Below are 22,965 nucleotides of genomic sequence, written 5' to 3' on the forward strand. Positions count from 1 at the left end.
CGCCGTTGCTCCGTCCCCGGTCGCTGCGCGCCCGGCGCACGCCTCCCGCTTCCTGCCCCGGCGGCGCTGATTGGCCCGCCGCGCGCCCAGGAATGCGGGCGGCCCTTTAAAGGCGCGCGCGGCGCACGGCGCCCGCACTGCTCCCGGCAGCGGCACCCGCACGGCGCGCACGGCTCGCAGCACGCGCCGCTCACCCGCCGTCCCCCGCCGCGCTCGGTGCGAGCCCGCCCGCAGGGAAAGCGGAGGGAAGGAGAGCAGAGCACAGCGAAGCGCTGCACCCCCGCAGGTAAGCGCTGAGGCGGCTCCCGCCGTGCCCGCGGCACCTGCCTCGCGGCCGTCGGTGAGCGCCCGGTGACCGTCTCCCTTTGCCGTCCCCCGCAGGCAGAGCTTCGCCATGGGGCCGGCGGCGCTCCTCGTCCTCCTCCTCCTCCTGACCGGCGGCTCGGAGGCCCGGCGCACGGCAGGTGAGGTCCCGGCGGGGAGGGACGCGCCGGGTGGGTATCAGCGGGGGGAGCGGGCGGCTGGTCGGGGAGCCGCGGGCAGCAGGGAGGGCGCTGCCCCGCTCCCAGCGCCCTGCCCGAGCGGTCTCACCTGGCGGCGGCCCCGTGCTCGGTCCTTCCCCGCTGCTGGAGCCCGGCGGGTAGCGGGCGGAACCTGGCGCTCCGTGCCTGCGGGCTCTGTCACGGGGACGCGTGCGCTCCGGGGGGCTCCGTGCCGTCAGGGCTCCGCTCCGTGCGCTAACGCGAGGCACCGTGCGGATCCCGCACCGCTCCGCCAGCCGAGGGGGATGCGCGGTCGCTCAGCCTCTGCTTACCCGTGCCTTACGGTGCTTGCTCTGATCTCTCCGCAGAGTCCAGGGGCGATGATAACAGCGTCTTCGATCTCTTTGAACTCATCGGCTTCATTCGCAAGGGAGCTGGGCGCCGGGCGCCCGGGGTGCACCTGGTGAAGGGGCCAGAGTCCTCCAGCCCTGCTTACCGTATCGAAGATGCCAGTCGCATCCCTGCTGTCCCTGACTCCAAGTTCCAAGACTTGCTAGATGCCATCCATGCCGAGAAGGGCTTCATCCTTCTGGCCACTCTCCGGCAAGCCAAGAAAAGCAGAGGCACGCTGTTGGCTGTGGAACAGAAGGATGGCTCTGGTCATGTCTTCAGCCTAGTTTCAAACGGCAAGGCAGGCACCCTGGACCTGAGCCTCTCTGGAGATGGCAAACAGCAACTGGTGTCTGTAGAGGATGCCTTGCTGGCTACAGGACACTGGAAGAACATCACCCTGTTTGTGCAGGAAGACCGGGCTCAGCTTTATGTGGGGTGTGAGAAAATGGAGAATGCTGAACTGGACATTCCCATCCAAAACATCTTCACGAGGGACCTGGCCAGCAGTGCCAGGCTCCGTATTGCTAAAGGGGGAGTCAACGACAATTTCCAGGTAAGGCTTTTACTTGCGTTTTTTGCCTACTTATCTTCAGTCACCTGCCTTGAAGGTGCATTAGCTACTCAACCAGCCTTCTCAGCTAGAGAGATGTAGGAAATAGGGAAGAACAACTCTGCTTCTGTACATCTGATCTGTACTGCCTCTAGAATTACTAAGCTGTAGCAATTGAATTTGAAGGGTGAAGCATTAGATTTGTGGAGCTAGAACTCTCAGAACTCTCTGTAGCAGTAAGTAGAACCTGAAGCTTCTGAACAGGTAGTTGTAGCTTGAGTGCTCAACTTACAAAAGATTCAGAGATTGATGCTTTATTTCTTCCTGCCTGAAAAATTGCCAGGTCTTTGTGGTCAGGGATGAGAATGTTAGGAAGCGGGGCTTGTACTCATTCAGGAGAATAAGGTAATTTGTTTCACCTTGCCATCTGTCTTGTGAAATTACTCTTACTGAACTTAAGTGACCTTAAATGTCTACAAGCTCTTACTGTGCAAGTTGCACTCCTTTCCTTTGCAGTTGCTGCAAGTAGCTGTAATTCTTCCTCTGTCCACAGGGACTGCTGCAGAATGTGCGGTTTGTGTTTGGAACAACTCTGGAAACTATCCTGAGGAACAAAGGCTGCTCCAGCTGTAAGTCGGCAATCTTCTAAATCCAATGACCTATTAAATATAAGATTCCACAGTGCATTAGAAAGACAAGTTGAAACAGAACTCAGAAGTATGCTGACATGCAAATCCACATTGCATAAGAAATAAGATTATTTTTTGGAGACACCCTAATGAATCTGGTGGCAGCTATTTAACAGGTGCTACACTGGAATGATAAATGCATGTGATTAAAAAAAGTACACTTGATTTACATAAACTTTACTTGCTTTGACTCTTAGCCACTAGTGCAATCATTACTTTGGACAACCCCATGAATGGTTCCAGCCCAGCTATCCGCACTAATTACATTGGCCATAAAACAAAGGACATCCAAGCTGTCTGTGGCTTTTCCTGCGATGAACTAACCAATATGTTTGTGGAACTGCAAGGGTTACGGTCCATGGTTACAACGCTTCAAGACAGAGTTCGCAAAGTGGTGAGTACTGGTTAAAATCACAGTGCCTTTCATTAACTTTTAATTTATTAATGAATTGTAACTTGTCCTTTGAGCTCAGATAAAAAGTAATAACATTCTAGCTATAACTTCTGTGGAAAGGGGTGTCTTCTGTATTAACTTCTAACTATCTTCTCTGCTTCTTTCCCCTGCCCCCCTTAAGACTGAAGAAAATGAGCTGATTGCCAAAGTGGTCCAGATTACTCCTGGAGTATGCATTCATAATGGGATCTTGCACAAAAATAAGGAAGAGTGGACTATTGACAGCTGTACTGAATGTACTTGCCAGGTAAAATTCCTTGCATTCATAAATTCTCTACATACAGATTCATGACACGAAGCTATCAGAATTCTAAATATCTTTCTGTTTGAAAGAGCAAATCCTACACAGAACTGGATGTACTATCATACCTAGAGAACTGTTCAGCTTGTTTCATCCTACTTTATTTCAGGTATAAATGTAGTTTTCATATAGTGTTACTGCAGCAGTATTTTAGAATTATACAAAAATCACTGATAGAGAAGTTAACACACATTAAATACCATAATTTGGGGTGTCTCTGCTCTTTACATAATACATGCATAAATTTAAAAGCCAGCAACAACAGAAAGAGCATACCTAATGTACTACTAGCTTTCCTCCCTGAAATACTCTGAATCCATATTCTGTCATCATAAAATCATAGAACAGCTCATGTTGGAAGAGACCTTAAAAAACATCCAGTTCCACCCCCCTGCCATTGGCAAGGATGCTACCCAATAGACCAGGTTGCCAAGGGCCTCATCCAACCTGGCCTTGAACACCCACAGCAATGGGGCATGCACAACTTCTCTGGACAATATCCCAGTGCCTCACCACCCTCTGAGTGAAGAATTTCCTCCTAAGGTCTTAAAAGAATTTTGGAGTATCAGTAAACCAAAGAGCGGGTTAACTTTCCTGATCTTTTTTAGAAACTAAAGGCTGATAATTTGTAGATACGCAGTCCAGGGCATCTCACAAAGTTCTGCATCTGCTTCTATAGGTCTTTATCTCTTTGCTTTATATTCAGCAAATGTTACTGTGATTTCTGCCACTGCCAGTTTCCTTCCTACCAACCCTCTTATTCGATGTTGGCTGCAATTGCCTTAATATAGTCATTTGCACGGGGAAACAGAGGGATTAAAATGGCAATCATGAGGGCATTCTTCTGACCAAGCTACTACCTTCAAGAAGCAAAACTACAGGCTACACTTGAGCTCTCATTCAGGCTGGAGGTGGGCGGCTTTTATCTGGTCTGCTTGGCTTAAAGATCAAAGACCTTTAAGTATAAGTTATGGATTTTATGGTGCCCTGGCCACATCCACTAAACTCATTTTATCTTCACCATATAATCAGCTTAAAGCCATCTTAAGAGAAGAGAAAGCTGGCTTCTTGGTTCTTTCCCTTGAAGTCTTTCCCTTGACCTTATGCTTGGGGTATCATGTGGTAGTCCTTTTGCTAGTTTCTGGTAGTTATTTCTTTTTGCAGAAGATCAAGAATATTTTCCTCTCTTGACTGAAAAATAATTAAATACTGTGGAGGCAGAGTGAGGATAGGATGAAGTTTGACTAACAATACAATCCATGAGTAGTCCCAGGTATCAGCTCTAAATACAAGGGTTTCTGTTTTAAGTGCTGCAGAAAAGACTTCTTTATTACTTGACCTTTTCAGCTCCAAGTTCAGACTCCAGAGTTAAGTTTATTTTGCTTATTGTGATTCTCAATTCTTTACAGAACTCTGCCACTATATGCCGCAAAGTGTCTTGCCCTCTCATGCCTTGTTCCAATGCCACTGTGCCTGATGGGGAATGCTGCCCCCGATGCTGGCGTAAGTACTTAATACCTTCACATTTGTACAGCAGTTTGTTCTGTCTTGCTAGACTAGCGCTTCTCTGATGTATACTACAACTGGATATAACCTTACACTACTGGAGTAAGGTTAACATGATGCATCTTTGATTTGAAACTCGAATTACTATCTTCTACTGAAAGAATATAGCAGGTTTCTACAATATGGGCTATTTCTAATTGCCACTTACCTAAGGAATCACTATTGTCCTATTAAGATTACAACATCTCAACATCTTGGACAGGTTTTAGATAATCCTGTCCTTATGTAGAGAGAGGGATCTGGGGATACATTTGACTACTCTTAATCATGCTGATCTAATGGAGATCTGAAATAAAAAAAAAAATATAAAACATCAAAACAATGCAGGCAGAACATGCTTCTGAGGTATATTTAGACAGCTTCAGTGTCTTGTAGTCACTATGGATGTAGTCACTACGGAATACCTTTTAGTAGTGTATGCTATTCCACATCTCAGCAAGTTAAAATTTATTCCAAGTAACACTGTCTTTCCATATCTGCAAAGTAGCTATGAATCAAGCATAATCATAAAAATGTTTAAAGGGGTTTCTAGACAGCTTCTATCTAGAAGCTTCTTAAGTGCTTTTTAATAAGGAACTGTAATGCTCAGTTTCTTTAGATGAATTAGATGAAGCTTGTATACAATTGGCCTCTGCTGCTATGGCTAGATTTCTCTCTAGCAAACAAAACTGCTCATTGAACTTGATCTTAGCAAAAAACTTTGCAGAACTGACTGAACTAGTATTGGTGACTAGCCTGTGTACCTTACATAATGATGAGTTCAGAAAAGTCATCTGAAATACTTAGGTGATGCATGTAAGACCTGAAACATTCATCTTGTACAGGGAAGGAAGATGTATGTAGATCTTGAGGGCAGTTTTGTATTTGTAAGAAAAAAGTGGGGGGACTATGGGAAACATACTTGAAGTCTGATTCAGGGCTATAACAGAGCTGTGCCCCTTTACAGCTAGCGACTATGCAGATGATGGATGGTCTCCTTGGTCTGAATGGACTTCATGTTCGGTGACCTGTGGGAATGGGATCCAGCAGAGAGGGCGTTCCTGTGACAGTCTCAATAACCGCTGTGAAGGGTCTTCTGTACAGACTCGGACTTGCCACCTTCAGGAGTGTGATAAGAGATGTAAGTACTTAATCTGGTAATAAGATACAGGCTGCTTTTATTGGCTTAGGACTAACAGCAATCCTGTTGCTCTATCACAGGGATGGAGCATTGGCTTCTAGCTTTAAGGACTAATAGTAATCAAGTGGAGGAGATAGCTGATGCGTTAAATAAACATTTTTGGGTATGGCTTCCCAGATTAAAAACTGATGCCAGTTTAGGTGTGCACTTCCCCTAGCAATAAAATAGCTTTATCTCTGGTGTTAAGGCTCTCCAATATATAAAGAGTCATTGGTACAAATTCAGGTACTAGCTGTGTTTTAAGTGCTGTGCAGTTAATCTCTTAAATCTCTTCTTTGAAAAGTCTAATAGACATCTTGTTTGTAGTTAAACAGGATGGTGGCTGGAGCCACTGGTCACCATGGTCATCATGTTCTGTCACTTGCGGCATGGGCATGATCACTAGAATTCGTCTCTGCAACTCCCCAGTACCACAGCTGAATGGCAAACCTTGTGAGGGTGAGGCAAGAGAAACGAAGTCCTGCCAGAAAGATCCTTGCCCAAGTAAGTGTACAGTTGCTAATTACTAGTTATTAGGTATTACTAGTTATTAGGTTAAACAGTGAACTTCTGAAGTATAAAATTGTTATATAATGTATTTTTAGCAATACTTTCTCCTTAAAATTAGATGTAGGCTAGGTAAAACTTTACAGGTTAGATTTGGACAAAGCTAAATTGTTTTCTATGGTAGTTGTGGTCTGACTCTTCCATGGAGCCTATTAATTAAGGCTGCTTCTCTGACTTTTGTCTAAAGTGCTCTCCCTACAGAAGTCTAGTCCTTAGTTTGAACCTGGTAGCTTCCACTGAACTTAAAGCTATGTGTCAACTTCTCTTTCCCTTCAGTTAATGGCAACTGGGGACCATGGTCTCCATGGGATGCTTGCACAGTGACATGTGGAGGAGGACTTCAAAAACGCAGCCGTCTCTGCAATAATCCTGAGCCTCAGTATGGTGGGAAGACCTGTGTAGGTGAAGCTAGAGGAACTCAGGTTTGCAACAAACAGGACTGTCCAATTGGTGAGTATCCCTTTCCCATAAACATCTGAAGGCTGTAGTCAGTCTTGACAGTGCTGTTTAAAAAGTATGCCAAAGCCTGTAAAACTCAAGTGCTATAACTTTAAACTGGCATATTGGCAAGACAGTGTTATAGTAGCATGATAAGAGTCTCTAATCTTAACTTTCACTTGTTTCTCAGATGGGTGTCTGTCTAATCCCTGCTTTGCTGGAACTACATGTACCAGCTCACCTGATGGTTCCTGGAAGTGTGGTGCCTGTCCTGCTGGCTACCATGGTGATGGTATCCACTGCCAAGATATTGATGAGGTAGGAAGACAATAGTTTTTTGAACTTGAAAGGGAACAGAAGAAAATAAGAAAACTACCAGTACATTAAAAACATTAACTGTTTTCCTGTCTCACTCTTGCATTAAAGTGCAAGGAGGTTCCTGATGCCTGCTTTGTCTTCAATGGAGTGCACAGGTGTGAGAATACTGAACCTGGGTACAACTGTCTACCTTGTCCACCACGTTTCACCGGGACACAGCCATTTGGTCGCAGTGTTGAGGATGCAATGGCAAACAAACAGGTATTTTCAACTCTTCTGGCTTACAAAAGCTCAAGGCTTCTATGTAGCAGAAAGCAGCTAAGCATTTCAGGGAAGAAAGACTTTGTAGTATGTGATTCAGAACAAGAGAAGCATTAAGCAATTTTAGTTGAAGTTCAAAATGACTTTTTTTAAAGTCCTCTCCAGCTACGGAGGGTTTTAATGTTGCATGTAATTTTAGGAGAGCAATTGCATAAGTATGCACTTACGATCCAACAGCATGTACCTTAAAGATCTTTTAGTGTTTGGTTCCATCTGAAAAGATATTTTAAGAAGAAAAATAATCAGTGCTAAGACAGCTATTGGATTTAGGGAGTAGATAGGAAGTAATATAAGAAGCTTTTATTTTTCGATTGAGATACCATTGTTCAAAACAGGCATGTTTTCTTTATGCCTTGTCAGAATCTGGGGGAAAAGGAGGGATAAAAGTACACTTTCAGTGGATTTAATTTCTGTGTGGTCCTCTAGGTCTGCAAACCAAGGAACCCATGCACAGATGGAACACATGATTGCAACAAGAATGCCAAATGTAACTACCTTGGCCACTTCAGTGACCCAATGTATCGCTGTGAATGTAAACCAGGCTATGCTGGCAATGGCATAATCTGTGGAGAAGATACGGACTTGGATGGATGGCCAAATGAGAATCTTGTCTGTGTGGCTAATGCCACTTACCACTGTAAAAAAGTAAGTTTATCTATGTAGCTATTAAACTACCCTCTGTATAAAAACTATAAAATATCCCTCTCTATCACTGGTATTGTTAGGAGGCCTTTAGTGTTGCCTTAAACATTCCTTACAGCATAGAGGGGGGAAAAGTCTTCTAGAACACTAACAAACATTTTCCTAACAAACATTTAGGAGAAATCTAGTTTAGACTACACCTATATCAGCTTTGCTCTGACAAGCATTTGTTTTCAGGAGAAGTACAGGATGGTAAGAATCTCAAAAGCAGCCGAATCTTTCATTTAAAAATTATTTGGGCTATAGCTTTCAAAGATTTGCTTATAATATGACTACCTAAAATCAAGAGAATTACAGTATGATTAATATTAACCTGGTTATGATTTTGCCTAATGGCTGTTTTACCAGCTAAAATCCCTATTGTAATCATGCCAAAAGTAAATACATCTGTACTTCTATCCTTTATAGGATAACTGCCCTAATCTCCCCAACTCTGGGCAGGAAGACTATGATAAAGATGGAATTGGTGATGCTTGTGACAATGATGATGATGACGATGGTATTCCTGATGACCGGGTAAGCCAATGCAAAAGAACAGCCTTTGAGAATGTAGCTCTCCTGTTCCCCTTCTTAAGGCTGGGGTTTACCTTCTCTCCTTAATCTTAGGAGGGGACCATTGCCACTGACAGCAATCCCAGAAACCTTTAGATTTGCATAACTATACAGACAGACCTTCTGCAGCTGGGCTGAGCTTTGGGAAGTCAATCTTCATTACTATTCAGCCATTCCCATGCTTATGCAAGCAGTGCAGAGTTCTGAGATGGAAGCATGCAAGTTCTGTTTTCCTGCCTTTTTGTTCCTTCATTCATATAGCAGTGTAATCAGAATCTGATTAAAGCTTTCACTTGACACTTTTTAAAGCAACACTTCTTAAAGCTTGACTTCTCTTTCTTGCAGGACAACTGTCCATTCATCTACAACCCACAGCAGTATGACTATGACAGGGATGATGTTGGTGACCGTTGTGATAACTGCCCCTACAATCACAACCCTGATCAGATTGACACTGACAACAACGGAGAGGGAGATGCATGTGCAGTGGATATTGATGGAGATGGTAGGTGTCCTCTAAACACCTTCACCCCATTTTTTAATCACAGATTGATCAAATGTACCTGATGTACCACTGATTTATTACTAGAAATTTATGTGAACACACAAGCGCTCATCTGTGGTGGTTTCAGGATATAAAGACTATTAAAGTAATGCTTACAGCTAATGGAAATTCACTTTGAAATGTATGCATTTTGGCACAGTTAAATTTTAGCTCTACTACAAGGAGTAATAACAAACATGTGGCATAGCTAATGAAGTCAGGTTTCGAAGTGTTCAAATGCTTTTGAAAAATTAATCAGGAATAATTGGGAAGCATGTAGCTTTGTATAGTCCTTTGCAGCATTTAAACACTCTGACTTGCATTCACAAACTCATCTTAATTTTGCAGGGGTCCTCAATGAAAGGGACAATTGCCAATATGTCTACAATGTAGACCAGAGGGATACAGACTTGGATGGTGTTGGAGATCAGTGTGATAACTGTCCACTGGAACATAATCCTGACCAGGTAGAGGATTTGAATTATAAGTAGAACACTGGTATAGTATCCTGTGTATTGTAGCACATTTGAACAGCAAAGTACAGCTTAAACTTAATTTCTGACACTCTTACTAATTTGCCAAATGGTGCCTTTATCAAATAGCATTTCTTCACTGTTCAAACAGCAGTATATTTTCAAAAAAGTAATTCCAGAGAGGATTCATGGGACTACTGCATCTACTGCTTTTGTAAATACCTCTTAGGTTTGTCAGTTGTAGTGAATCCTCACTGTAAGTATATAAAGTACCTGGGAGCATTTTATGAAATACAGAAGGGTAGTGACCATCCTCTTCATTACCTTATTGTATATGTAGTCTATGACACATGTGGGTTGCTAATTCTACAGAAATTCTTATAGCTAGTCAAGATCTTATCAACCTAGTAATGGATTGCAAAGCTTGCTTGCTCTAAAGTCTGGTTCCAGTCTTCCTAGGATAGAAGCAATAGCCAAAAGCCTTAAGCATGATTTTAGGGCTTGCAGGGTGTATTATATATTATAAAATGTTAGAGGAGGTTAATATTATGACCTGATCATACCAGAGTTAAATGCTGCTTTGCATTTTGCTTAAACACAAAGTTACTCTAAGTCCAAAACAGTTAAATTTCAAAGGATTGTTTTCCACCAGTAAGGTGAAAGCAATATAGCTTGCTTTTCTCTAGGGAAAGAGTAAATGACACTTTAAGTTCCCCTTTGTAAAATTTAAGGGGAATCCAGCCTCTCACACAATGTACTGGTTGAAAAACAGTTGAAGACAAGTGGATAAGGCTTGTGCTGTCCTGTCAATTACAAGGCTTAAAGATTAATAGCTTTAGGGAAATAACTGGAATGATTGAAAGGTTGGAGGGTGTTGCAAATCAGTGAAATCTAGTTCAGTATTGTCTGTAGCCTAAAAGCAGTCTTACTTGAAGGATTTAAACTGAGACTACAAAATCTTTTAAATTTGTCATTCACTTAACTGCTTTCCCACCTTAGGGTGAAAAGTGGATGAAGATCCTTTCTACTTCTCCACAATTTACAGGCAATGTCTCTTAACATTAACTTTGAATACATCTCTAATACCTTACTGCAATCATCTTATCTCTTAAAGCAGAGATCCCAATTAATTGTAGCTATTAAGGCTCCCACTTCTTAAGTGGCTTAAAAATGTTCCTTATTGTTTTCCTACTATTAGGAAGACGCTGATTCTGACCGCATAGGTGATGAGTGTGACAACAACCAGGACATAGATGAAGATGGCCATCAAAATAATCTTGATAACTGTCCCTACGTGCCCAACGCCAATCAAGCTGACCATGACAAGGATGGAAAAGGTGATGCCTGTGACCATGATGATGACAACGATGGTATTCCTGATGACAAAGATAACTGCAGACTGGTTGCCAACCCAGATCAAGCTGATTCTGATGGTAAGATGCCCACTACCATAGTAACATTTTAAGGCTATCTTCCAACAGTTCATATCTTTTTCATGCTATTTAAGGTTGGACAGACTTTCCAAGTAAAAGCCTGTCTGCGTGATATTATAGTGCTCCTTAGGAGTCAGGAATAAAATGATTAAATATCCAATTTATTGCCAAGTGCATGAAGTATCAGGCTGGAGTGAAAGTAACTGTTATGGTTTCTGTAGTCTGCCAGCGATACCTGGGCAATCAGAGCTTTGCAGTGAAGCTTTTAACTCCAAGTTGCAAGATTTGAGGGAAAAAAAAAAAACTATGGTAGCAAACAACAAATGCCTGATTGCTCAGAATCAGTCATAGTGAAATTGCTTGCATCCTGCAGGTGATGGACGTGGAGATGCTTGCAAAGATGACTTTGACCAAGACAGTGTGCCAGACATTGATGACATCTGCCCTGAAAATGTGGACATTAGTGAGACTGATTTCCGAAGGTTTCAGATGATTCCCCTGGATCCCAAAGGAACATCCCAAAATGATCCAAACTGGGTTGTGCGTCACCAGGGTAAAGAGCTGGTTCAAACAGTCAACTGTGACCCTGGCCTTGCAGTTGGTAAGGAGAACTCTTACAGGCATTACACGGGGCAGGGAGGGGGAGTGGTGAAGACAAAACTGAGAAGCTATTAAGAAGCTTACCAGTTGCAAAAAAGCAGAACCTCAGACTTTTTCCCTTAATGCCCATGTAGGTTTTGATGAATTCAATGCTGTGGACTTCAGTGGCACCTTCTTCATCAATACAGAAAGGGATGATGATTATGCTGGCTTTGTATTTGGCTACCAATCTAGCAGTCGTTTCTATGTTGTCATGTGGAAGCAGATCACCCAGTCTTACTGGGACTCCACACCAACCAAAGCTCAGGGCTATTCAGGTCTCTCCATCAAAGTTGTGAATTCCACCACAGGTCCAGGAGAACACCTTCGTAATGCTCTGTGGCATACAGGAAACACTCCTGGCCAGGTAAGAGGCATTCTGATAAACTTACTTCCTTGTATTGTAAAGCACACTGTTCGTCCAAGAAGTTAGACACCTTTCAGGGGGTCTGCAAATGCTGCTCAGAATGGGATAGACATTTTGGCAATACAATGACATTAATTATGCAACTTTTTGCATGATTATGGATAAAGTTAAGCTTTCCAGCAGCAATGAATCAACTGTTTCTGGACTACTAGAGTAGATTTACTTTGAAATATCTAAATATGAAATTAAATACAAGTGATTTCAAATGACCCCCATTACAGAACCTATTGACTACTTTAAGCCTTTGCTACTCATAGAGACTACTGTCAAGGCACCTTCACATCAAAATGTGTATCTCAGACCTCTGGCTAACTGAAATCCTATTTTGTAGGTGAGAACTCTGTGGCATGACCCTCGTCACATAGGCTGGAAAGACTTCACTGCATACAGATGGCGCCTTAGCCATAGACCAAAGACTGGCTATATCAGGTAAGCATCACCCATCTTAAGTAACTGTCACAAGGAAACTGGATTTCTGCAGAAGTAAGCCTAACCTGATCTTGTTGATGACTAAACTATTGTCTCTTTGTAGAGTTGTAATGTATGAAGGGAAGAAAATCATGGCAGACTCAGGACCGATCTATGACAAAACTTATGCTGGTGGTCGGCTAGGATTATTTGTCTTCTCTCAAGAAATGGTGTTCTTCTCAGATCTTAAATATGAATGCAGAGGTAAGGAAGACTTTGTATTGAAGAGATCCTATACAAATGAACTGATTATCAAGAAAGTCGTTCTCAAGAGAGAATAGATCAAAAAATAAGAGATAAGGGGTTAAGTTCACCCATGATCTTGCATGACTTGGTTTCAAGTAAGTTTTGCAGATAGAAATGTGAAGACTTCTTCAACTCTTCAGTTAAAATCTTCACAGTTAAAATTTGAATGTATAAAATCTTAAGAATATTTATATCCTGCTCATTCAAAGTAACAGGAATCCCAGTTTCATACCTGGAATGGGAATCTTTTAAAAACATTGACCGAAATGAATCGAGCTGACAAAGTGAAAGGTGAAAATGCAAAATACTGACTTTAGCAAGAGTGTAACTACAACATGGGAAAAAACCTGATTTGCATAAAAACAAGTGAAATACAATATGTGCAGCCTTCTGCTCTTGCAGTTCAGTGGTAATGTGCATGTGACTAGTTCCAGGTGCCTTAGCTGCACTTACACTGACTTCAGGAATTGTTATATAATGGACTAAAGTCAATGTTACATGAACTAAAGTCAAACTTCAAGAAAGTACCTAAGCACTTTCAGTATTCTTTTCAATATGTTCTTCACAAATATCCCTAGGATTTATTGTCTTACACTTAATCATGTATAATACAGACATACTTAATGTCTTAATCTTCTCTTTTTCACAGATCCATAATCCTAAGGTTATTGGATTCAGAGACTATTTTAAAATGCTGGTATTGCACCTTCTGAAACGTTTAGCCTTACAAATCCTGGGACCATTATATTACTCCTTCCTCTCTTCTTTCTGCGTAAATGTGGACTCGAAACACATTACCTGCCTCAAGAGAATGGTTTTGAGAGAATGAAAGTGAGAACATACTTGGTATCTGACCTCTGCTGAAATGGAAGGAAACAAATGTGTCTTGCAAATGAGAATTGTCTTCACTGAACAAGCACACTTCTTTCAGTAGGAAAGACATTTGTTTGCTGTTTATGACAGTGCAGTGTCACTGCCTCTCTAACTGGAGGTCCCATGGAGTAGCATTTTGTAAAAAAACATCTTTGGATGTGCTGTGGACTACTTAAACTGAAGACCTTTCATTGTGTGGGGGAAAGGGGCTTTGGGTGGGAGGGTAAACTCTCCAAGTCTTCATGGGGGGTGGAGTTTTTTAATGGGGTCTCTGCTACCTTGGTTTACATCTATGTAATTTGCAGAAATGATTATCCTTGTATATGTTACATCTTTCAGATGAAAACACAGCCCTTGATCTTGCTTGGGTGGGTTAGATCAGCTGCTCTATTACACAGGACAAAACAGATCTTAAAAGTGATTTCCATGATGGGAAGGAGGATGCAAATTGGCACACTGGATCACATGAGCTTCTGGAGAACTGGGATTTACAATAAGATTGTTTTTTCCTGGTTAGATGCAGATCTTTCTTACCTTTTTTAAATTTTTTTTTTTTTTTCAGATATGGTGCCAGAAAGCACCATCATCTCAACTAGCACTGTGCTGTTCTTAAGGAAACAAGCATGTGCTTCACATTTTATGGTTAAAAAGGCACAAAAAACAATAGCAATGAAAACATTCCTTTTCTACATGCCATAGATGCTTTAAACCCTTTCCTTCTTTGGAGGGGAGGGGGCCTGTAGATAAAGTACTGAAATTGTAGAATATTTATTTTTACCTATCTTTAATATTATGACTGAGGGATTATTGATTAAAACAACAAGAAATGCGTCAAGACTATCCACCTAATCATTGTTACAAGTCTTCACAACTGTAAGATTGTAAATACAGATTATTTATTAACTCTCCTCTATATTGAAACTAAAGGGTTTTAGTTGAGCAAAATCTTGTTTGGAGCAGATAATGGTGATGTATTTGTTACAAAAAGCAGTTTTCCCCTAATGGCTTTGAGGCACAGGGAAAAGTGGCAGGGTGGGGAATGGAATGTTTGTTTTTCTCAGTCTGAGCTCAGTGCTGGCTTTTCCTTTCTTTATGCAAGGCAGTTGGTAGCCTGGCAGGCAACTGTGCTGCTGTGTCAAAACTCAAGCCCTTTCAGATGGGAACAGTTCCTGTCACATCCATCGTGCTAGAGCTGAAGTACTGTTTATCATCTTAGCAGTTACAGGGTGCTGTGAAACATCTGCAGTACTCTAACACTAGTCAGCAGGCCTGATACAAAAGCAAAATACCTGCCCTGAGGAGATTACAGAAAGAGGCACAATGACTACAGTCAATAACCATTTAGTCTTGCTATTTGTGCTGCTGCACACTAATTATTGTAACTATCAATGTGCAGCTCCTAAAAAACAATCCTCTCAGCCTGGATAGAATTTCAGGAACTTCTTGCAGAGGAAGGAGAGGGCTTGATGTATATTAATAGACTTTTTCCCCATAGAAGGGGCAGTATTCTTTGCCTATAACATTTCCTTGTCTTTTCAAAAAAGGAAAAGAAATTAATACAGTGGAAGTTTTACATACAAATATTACCTCATTATTGTGTGACTGAGAAAAACCTTTGGATTAAGCAGAGTTCAAATGTCTAACAAACTTTAAAGCTACTGTAGTACTGAAGAGTTAATGCTGTACATAGTCAAAAATTTCTTTGCAGAAAAGTGTATTCCCAGTAAGGAAATGGCATCAGAAAAACATGTCAAATACAATTTCTAATGTTATATTTTTTCTGTCATCTTGTATACCATTGCTTGTATTTTTATAAATTATTTTTCTCAGTGCCCTTGTAACAGTTAATCACATAATTGTGTAGATATGCTATTTAAATAATTTATCATGAAATGCTACCTGTAGAGTTAGTATTTCTATTTTTATAAAATGTTTGCACACTGAAGATTTTTTGCTTCCCTCCCAATGTTTTTGCTAGCGTAATTTTCTAAGAACATGCTTTTTTGTAAACATTTTTAACCGTTTTCAAATTGTGTAAGTTGTACAATAAAGCTTCTTGTGTACAAAGAACAATAAACCAACATGGACACTTATATTTATAATTGTCATCTAGTGTTACTCATGTTTTGTAATACAGGTGGGCCACTGATATGAAATACATAGTTTTCTTACTTATGTCAAGTTAGCCTTCAAAGCAAGACATCTCTCCAATCTTTACATGACTAAAGAAGACAGATCAGCTTTCACCCCAGCTGTACTAGCTTGACCACCTGAAGGCTCAGCTCTTTTACAGTTAGCTGTCAGGGACAGTTGCTAAAGGCAGTGTTGTGGACTCCTCTAAGTAGACACAGCCACAGTCCCCTTGATGAAGCCACAATGGAAAACAAATCTCTGAGAGATCTTAATCACCTCCAGCCCAGCCTACCTCATCTTTCTTTCTCTCATAGGAAAAGAGGTGGCAGAATAAATAGCTACAGAGGCAGATGGATATCTGTTCATATCTCTTCTGGACCGAGACTGCTAGTGTAATCAAAAAGCCGATGATGTGGCACTGTACCAACGGCTGGAACAAAGCGCTTAAACAAGGGGTAAGACCAGCTATTCAGTCTTCACTTACAGCAGCAGTTTGTCTTGAGCTCTTTGGCAAAGCCAGCTACCATATTCCAAGTGCTTGATATCCACGTAAGTGGGTCTTGCAGCTGCACAAAATTAATCTTTACATATTTTCCTGAGGCAAATTCTGCATAGACCTGGACTTGATTTGTTTAAACACATTTTTTTCCTTTCAACCTTGCCCTCATATAGCTTCCTAGGGACTGAAGTGAGACTTAAATTTTACTTGCTGGTATTTTTCCTTTCCTAGAGTATTTGGTGCTTTGTATAGCACACTATAACTGGAGCTTGCTCTTCATCTTCAAAACCATGGATATGCACACACTAAAGTCCTTCATAGCTTCACAGTGCAGCACAGGAAGGCTGTTGAAAGCACTCCAACTCCTCAGATGTGCAACACAAGTTCCTCAATGCCTGGCCCATGAGCATCATTGCATCAACTCAGCTTCACATATCCTAGAGCATGTAAGAAACTAACACTTCCCACCTAGCACTATTTTAGTGTAGAACCACCACGCTCCTTTCCTTTGGCTTGTTCACAAGACATGACAAGCAGAAAAACCTGAGTGACTCCATGCTCTCAGCAGTGTCAGCTGGCCAAACGTGTCTGCACACACAACACAATGTTTTGGCTGTTGCAGTTACTCAGAGGCTGGCTGCCATGCTCCACTGAACACAGAAAAGCCCTGTGTTTAAAAAGGTGGGGAGAACTGGCCCAATATTAACCCAAAGGCAAGGGAGCATCTATACAACAAACAGCAATTCAGCCCATGCTGCCAACTGCCTATTTCATAGGATGTAACAGGGCTGACAGGGCAGTGACTCTTTAGTCACTGGAGCAAAAATATCACATTTACTGTGATCATGAGAATGAGAAGTCCTGGTCTATGAGTTTTTCCCTGTTTTTGTCACTGATCTATTGAGTACAGTTTTGTACATCTTATTCTATCCCACTGGTAACAAGAAGAAAAAAAGCCAATGAACTCCTGACCTGATGCTTCCAAAATACAAGTGGCTGATGAACTTCTGCTCTCAACAGTGACAGGATTATCTGCTTCACTCCTCTGAAGTGAGAACAGGTAGCTTCTTGTGCAACTGCAGTGTCAGCATAAGCTATCTGATCTAACCCAGGCCTGCTGTGCTCAAATGCTCTGCCTCCCAGGTGCACCAAGTGAAAGAACTATAAAAAAAAAAAACAAAGAAAGTTTCCACCTGGAGAAATCTCTTCACTGTACTTGCAGGAAATAAAAGACAGCCTGGATTTAGAAAGCCAATCAGTTCTGTGAACAGACATATAAGGATGTAAGTCAATATTATCACAAATTTTAAAAAGAGATGCCATCATGCACTGGAAATGAAACAAAACAAAACAAACAAACACACATACACAGGTGAGATACACCAAAGAGCAGCATCGGCCCAAAAGAAGAGAGATGTACGCAGCAATGTACGCAGTTCCCAACTGATGCTGTTGTGGGGGAAGAAACTCTTGGCAGGCAATCCCAATGACCTTGTCTGAGCCCAAGCCAAAATTTCACACTGATTTATTACATGCATTTATGTAGTGTAAATCTGTACTATCTGAACTGGGAACAATATATGCCTAAAAATAAAAAAGTCACACCATGTCTTGTGTTAATCCATAGGTTAAGTCTACCCACTTGTTGCTTGGAGAGTGTGAATGCAACAGGAAACAGATCTACAGACAAGATAAGGTGCGGCTGTACTTGCCCAAAGAAACAACTGACAAAGAACATTTTGATTTTGCAATGAAGGCTATAATATGGGAATTGGTTGATTTTAAACATAAATTCATTTTGGAAAGGATTGATGAGATTCTAGAAGAGAGCATCTTAACATATCCACAAGGTGATACCTAGCACTTTTTCCTCACCTCTTCCAAGAAAGGAAGAACAGGTGCACAAAGATGTATGAATATTTAAGCAGACTTATGAAGAGATGAAGAGAACTGATTAGAGAAAAGTGTTCAGCAAGCAATGGTCTTAAATATATAAAACCTTCCAGAGGAAATCCAGAAAATTAGATAAATTTCACAGAGAAACTTGGATTTTTACGTTTATACAAAGCCCAGCCATCATTTGTCTTTAATTTTTCAACTGCTTCCAAATTCAAGAACTGCCTGCCTAGGCAACACATACAAGAGCTAAACTGGGAGCTGCTTAGATACTGGGTCAGTCCGCCTTGATGACTCCACTCACAGAAGGCACATGGAGAGACCGTTTTAGTGTTATTGTAAAATTAGGGGAGAATGCCTCTGGCAGTACCCTTCCCACCAAAACTATGCATACCAAATACACAAAGCAAACAATGGGAAAATAATGGCATAGAATGGTATTTCCACAAGAAGACAGCAAATTGTTAAGTACAGGAGAAAAAAGTTCTAGATCCAGAATACACGCCTGCAAATCAAAATTATTCATGTACTTTAGCACTCCAGAAATTAACAGATGCTTGCAAGCATTCCAGTTTGTTGGTGGTGGATTTTCTTAGGCATAATAGATAAGGTACTGCAGATTCAATTGCAAGCAGTGAACTATTTCACATAGACTTAAATGACAGGGAGCCTTTTATTCTAAATACTGCACCTGGATTCCAGCCAATCCCTCAATGAAACATATAATTGGATAACTGTAGGTTATAGCTTTAGTAGTATTCAAGCAATCCTATTCTATTTATAAAGAAAACAGTTTTCCTGACCTTTAAATCTAGCTACAAATAAAAGAGCAATTATTTCTCAATAATTAAATGTCTTGAAATTTTGAAAAAGAAATAAATTCACAGTTCTTATTTTTCGTAGGTTTCAAAAACTTTTCTAATTTAACAACTTCCCATGCATCTACCATGCACTTTGCTTTCTGCGTCCACCCTTCAAAAAGTAAGATTCTCTGAGGTGGAGCTCTTTATTTGTAAGTGGGGTGGAAAAGCATTCATGGAACTGTAAGCGTAACAGATTTTGAAAAAAAAAATAAATAAAAGGTAAAAAAGCAAAAGAGGGAGACCTTATCTAAAGTTGTGGTTAGGAAGCCTGTCTAAGAAGAGAAACAAAAAGAAGTCCATTCTCACATTATTTTCTTGATTTTTTTTTCTAGAAGAGTTGGGGTTTTATATATAACATAAAAATTATAGCTCTTATAATTCTTGAAATTTCAGAGATTGAGCTGCAAATTACAGCCTTTCACCTATCCTTTCCTGAGGAGGTAAAAAAGCATACCCTTCTTAGCACTTCTATTCTACTCCTTGCTAGCTGATGAGATGTTTAAGCAATACCTGTAAGAGCATTCCTGTCCTCCCATCTATGCACAGGTAGTTTTTGCACAGCCTGTTTTCACTCTGTGCTCAGAACAGTTGACCACCAACTCTACAGGTGTTCTGCCTGGGAAGTGAGATGGAGAACACCCTCTAGAAATCCATTGGTAGGTAGCCATTGTCTGCCTTGGAAACAACATTTGATCTAGAATTCCTGTGGGGCTTTTTCAGCCTTTTTTTTTTTTTCTTCTTTAAATGATGGAGCTGAAAGTCTGTTCACCCCGTGACAGAATTGCTTTAAATCAAACTGGAATTCTGGACATATAAGAATGTTAACCGTAACTTCACTCCTTTTATCATTGTTGTCTATAGTCAACAGTTTCTTTTTTTATATCAGGAAAATTTAGTCCGTCACTTCTCTGAAAATGGAAGCGATCCTCAACTGCTATAAATCTGCATAACGACTGCAAATCTTCACTGACCTTTTTTTATCATTACAGTATACTGAAATCAACACCATTACTCTTTAAATCATCCTACCCAAATATATGTATTTCTAATACATATTATATATGTATGAGTCATGAAAATGAACCACCCTTATCTCCCTCTCTGGAGTTTGTTATTTACAAGTGCAAACCATGCAGAATTGAAACATACACACTGGAGTAAATCAGCATCGACAGCTGACCGCTGGCCACCGCAACCACTAGCACTATCTGTTTATTCCTGAGGAGCGTCAGCAACACCAGCAGAATAGTTTGGTTTTATATTGCTCAGCAAATCAATATAAGCATACCAAAATAATCTCTTCATGGGTACTTTGCTTTCACAAATATTACATTTTTGAAATAAATTTATATACATTGTACTGCAAAATTGTAATGGGAAATGAGATTAGGAGCACAAAACAATATAAACCTATGCCCACACAAAACTTCTTATTCCTCATTACAAAGCAAATCTCAAAGCCCAAAAGTCTGAAGGATAACTTTAAAAATCAGTCTCCTGTGCACTGCTACGTTTCAGGATGAACAGAACTATGAAAGACTAAAAAGAAGCTAGGAATCTCTTACAAAATGCAACTTATGATCAATGAAGCTGTTTATTTTGTAAAACCTGTTTCCAAATACTGAGTTAGGCTGCAAATAAAAATTCATTTGAATCAGTTAATCATCACTGCTGCATCACTCCCCAAAGACAAGCAGCCACCACATTCCAGTGCAGCTGGCTGCCTGATTAGGGGGGAGACAGGAGAAGGGGTTATTGCAGGGCACAGCTGAGAGGCACTGAAAAAAAAAAAAAGAAAGAAAGAAAGAAAAAGAAAACGAAACATGAATTCTGCTAGGCTCAACTTTCCCTTTACCCTGATATTGGTGATGTTTTGGGAAATGACCTTGTCACTGTATTTTACCTCCATTATTCTATACTTCTATACTTCTATCAGTACTTCTATACTTCTTATCAGTAAACATGTTTTGCCAAATAATTTTATTTCATACAGATTTACTTAAAACTATAAAAAAAAAAAAAAAAAAAAAGAGGAGGACTTTAGTTGATATTTCACCTGTAACATCAGGCAAGAAACAAAATCTTCCCAAACAACTTGCTATTTAATGTAATGCAATAGAAACCAAGCACAGGTAAATGTTATATCATCAATTTCTGGCACAATTTGAGTTTGGGTACCCACCCTAAGCACCTTTTTAATAGCACTTTAAGTGTTAGGTCCCTGCAGTCTGCAGTCACCACAGCTGGTGGGGTGCTCAGCATTACCCACGACCTGAAGTGAAATAATAGAGTTCATGTTGGAATATACAAATCAATATTCATTCAAACTTACGTGCTAAGCATCCCTGAAATGCCAGATGCGAATAAAAAGTTGTATTCATGGCCTCAGCAATATTGAAGTGTCGAGGTTCTTCCTTGAGGGTGCTAGAAAAAGTTTTTTCATAACAGTGAGATATTTAAGACAACACAATACATCAGAAAAGTAAGAATGAACTCTTTCTCTTATATATTGTGGATATTCTGCCTTTAAACTTGAAGCAGGACTTAGTTTTCCTCAAAACTATCCTAGGTCTTTAACAAGACTTGTAAGGAATTTATAAAGCATGAATTCCATATGAAAATGCTGTGGTAAGATTATGGCCCTGTACATCCCTTTATGAATATTATACAGGCATAAAAAATACTATCAAAAAAGCTTGTCAGTATTGCTTTGATTGTATTTATTGTATATCAAAGACATTTTGACAAAGGCTTGTAATTTTTAAGGAAGATAAGAAATACATTTAGTTAAGTAGATTTGCAAAGCTCCATGAAATCTGCTTACAACAATCCTTCCATGCAGAGCAGCAGGACTTTGCAGAATGCTCAGCATCCATGGGCCTGTTATTATTGCTGCAAAACAAGTAAAATATTAGAAAGTAAAATAATAGATAGCACTTGGTTGTCATACTGTAAATGACATTTTTAATTAAAGGAAGTAGGTTAGATTCTGAACTCTGTTATATCTGCACAATCACTGCTTCCTCAGGAGTGCACATCCACTCAGATTTGCAACACTGCAAATGAGTTTAAAATCTTGAGCAATATGTGCATTAATTTAAACATTCAGATTAACGCAAGTATGCCATAGTGCAGCCATTGCATAGTTTATGTTGTATCCATAAATCTGTTCTCGCTGACTGTTAATTGGCTAATACAGTATCTCAGAGAGAATTTTTCATTTCAGCATTTCATTTATTTCATTTCAGTCAAATGAGATCTCATCAATGGGAAAATGTATTGAGCTGTCTTTGCTACAATGTCTCCTCTTCCTCCTTCCGCCCCCCAAATACCTTTAAAAGAGAGCCATTAATAATGTCTTCTTTTCCTAACTCTGCAGTGCACACAAGGAGAAACTAACGACCAGCTCACACTAAGTATGTACAAAATTCAGGAGAAATAGTAGTTAAGGAGTAGACAAGCAAAAGCTTGCAATGGATTTTTATTATTATCCCAAACACGAACCAGCTGTATTGCCCTCCCCCCAGCTAGCCATTGCTATAAGGTTTCACATTCCAGGCACTGCTGGGCCAAACTTCTGAACTCCTTCACTTTTATTGACACCAAGCCTCCACAAGGGACCATGAGCTTTCCTAACTTCATTGCATTTCTTCACTTGGGGATATGCTTATTTGCCATATGGTTACACTCTGCAGGACCAAGAACAGACGCAGCAGAGCAGGCTGGTTCTGATGCCCCGATCCAGCAGAGGACCTGTGCAAGTCTCTCCCTTCAGCCAAGGCAGCAGCCCAGCAGACAGCCACTGGGCAGAGAATTGAGTAGGTGACGGGTCCTTCACCAAGTCAGGGCTCAGCAGTCTGAGCCAGTACAGCAAACTGCACTGGGGGAACTAAGGTCATGTTTAAGCTCACTTCCAAAAAGCAGTACATTGTATGTAAAGGAAAAAAAAAAAAAAAAAAAAAAAAAAAAAAAAAAAAAA

At 40.6% G+C, this 22,965-nt stretch overlaps 1 protein-coding gene across 1 annotated transcript; it reads left to right on the forward strand.

Moving 5' to 3' along the window:
- The first annotated feature begins 190 nt into the window (after nucleotides 1–190).
- Nucleotides 191–15,694, forward strand: THBS1 (thrombospondin 1). Its single transcript, XM_035328045.1, has 22 exons — nucleotides 191–286; nucleotides 382–464; nucleotides 851–1,428; nucleotides 1,979–2,054; nucleotides 2,312–2,508; nucleotides 2,690–2,815; nucleotides 4,279–4,372; nucleotides 5,382–5,555; nucleotides 5,922–6,098; nucleotides 6,438–6,611; nucleotides 6,790–6,917; nucleotides 7,026–7,178; nucleotides 7,665–7,883; nucleotides 8,349–8,456; nucleotides 8,838–8,997; nucleotides 9,385–9,503; nucleotides 10,708–10,942; nucleotides 11,316–11,543; nucleotides 11,677–11,948; nucleotides 12,340–12,437; nucleotides 12,541–12,680; nucleotides 13,372–15,694. The coding sequence occupies exons 2-22, from the start codon at nucleotides 395–397 to the stop codon at nucleotides 13,377–13,379; spliced, it is 3,534 nt and encodes a 1,177-aa protein (XP_035183936.1). The 5' UTR covers nucleotides 191–286; nucleotides 382–394; the 3' UTR covers nucleotides 13,380–15,694.
- The last annotated feature ends 7,271 nt before the right edge of the window (nucleotides 15,695–22,965 follow it).

The sequence above is a fragment of the Oxyura jamaicensis genome, chromosome 5, assembly GCF_011077185.1.
Source record: "Oxyura jamaicensis isolate SHBP4307 breed ruddy duck chromosome 5, BPBGC_Ojam_1.0, whole genome shotgun sequence".
Lineage (NCBI taxonomy): Eukaryota > Metazoa > Chordata > Aves > Anseriformes > Anatidae > Oxyura > Oxyura jamaicensis.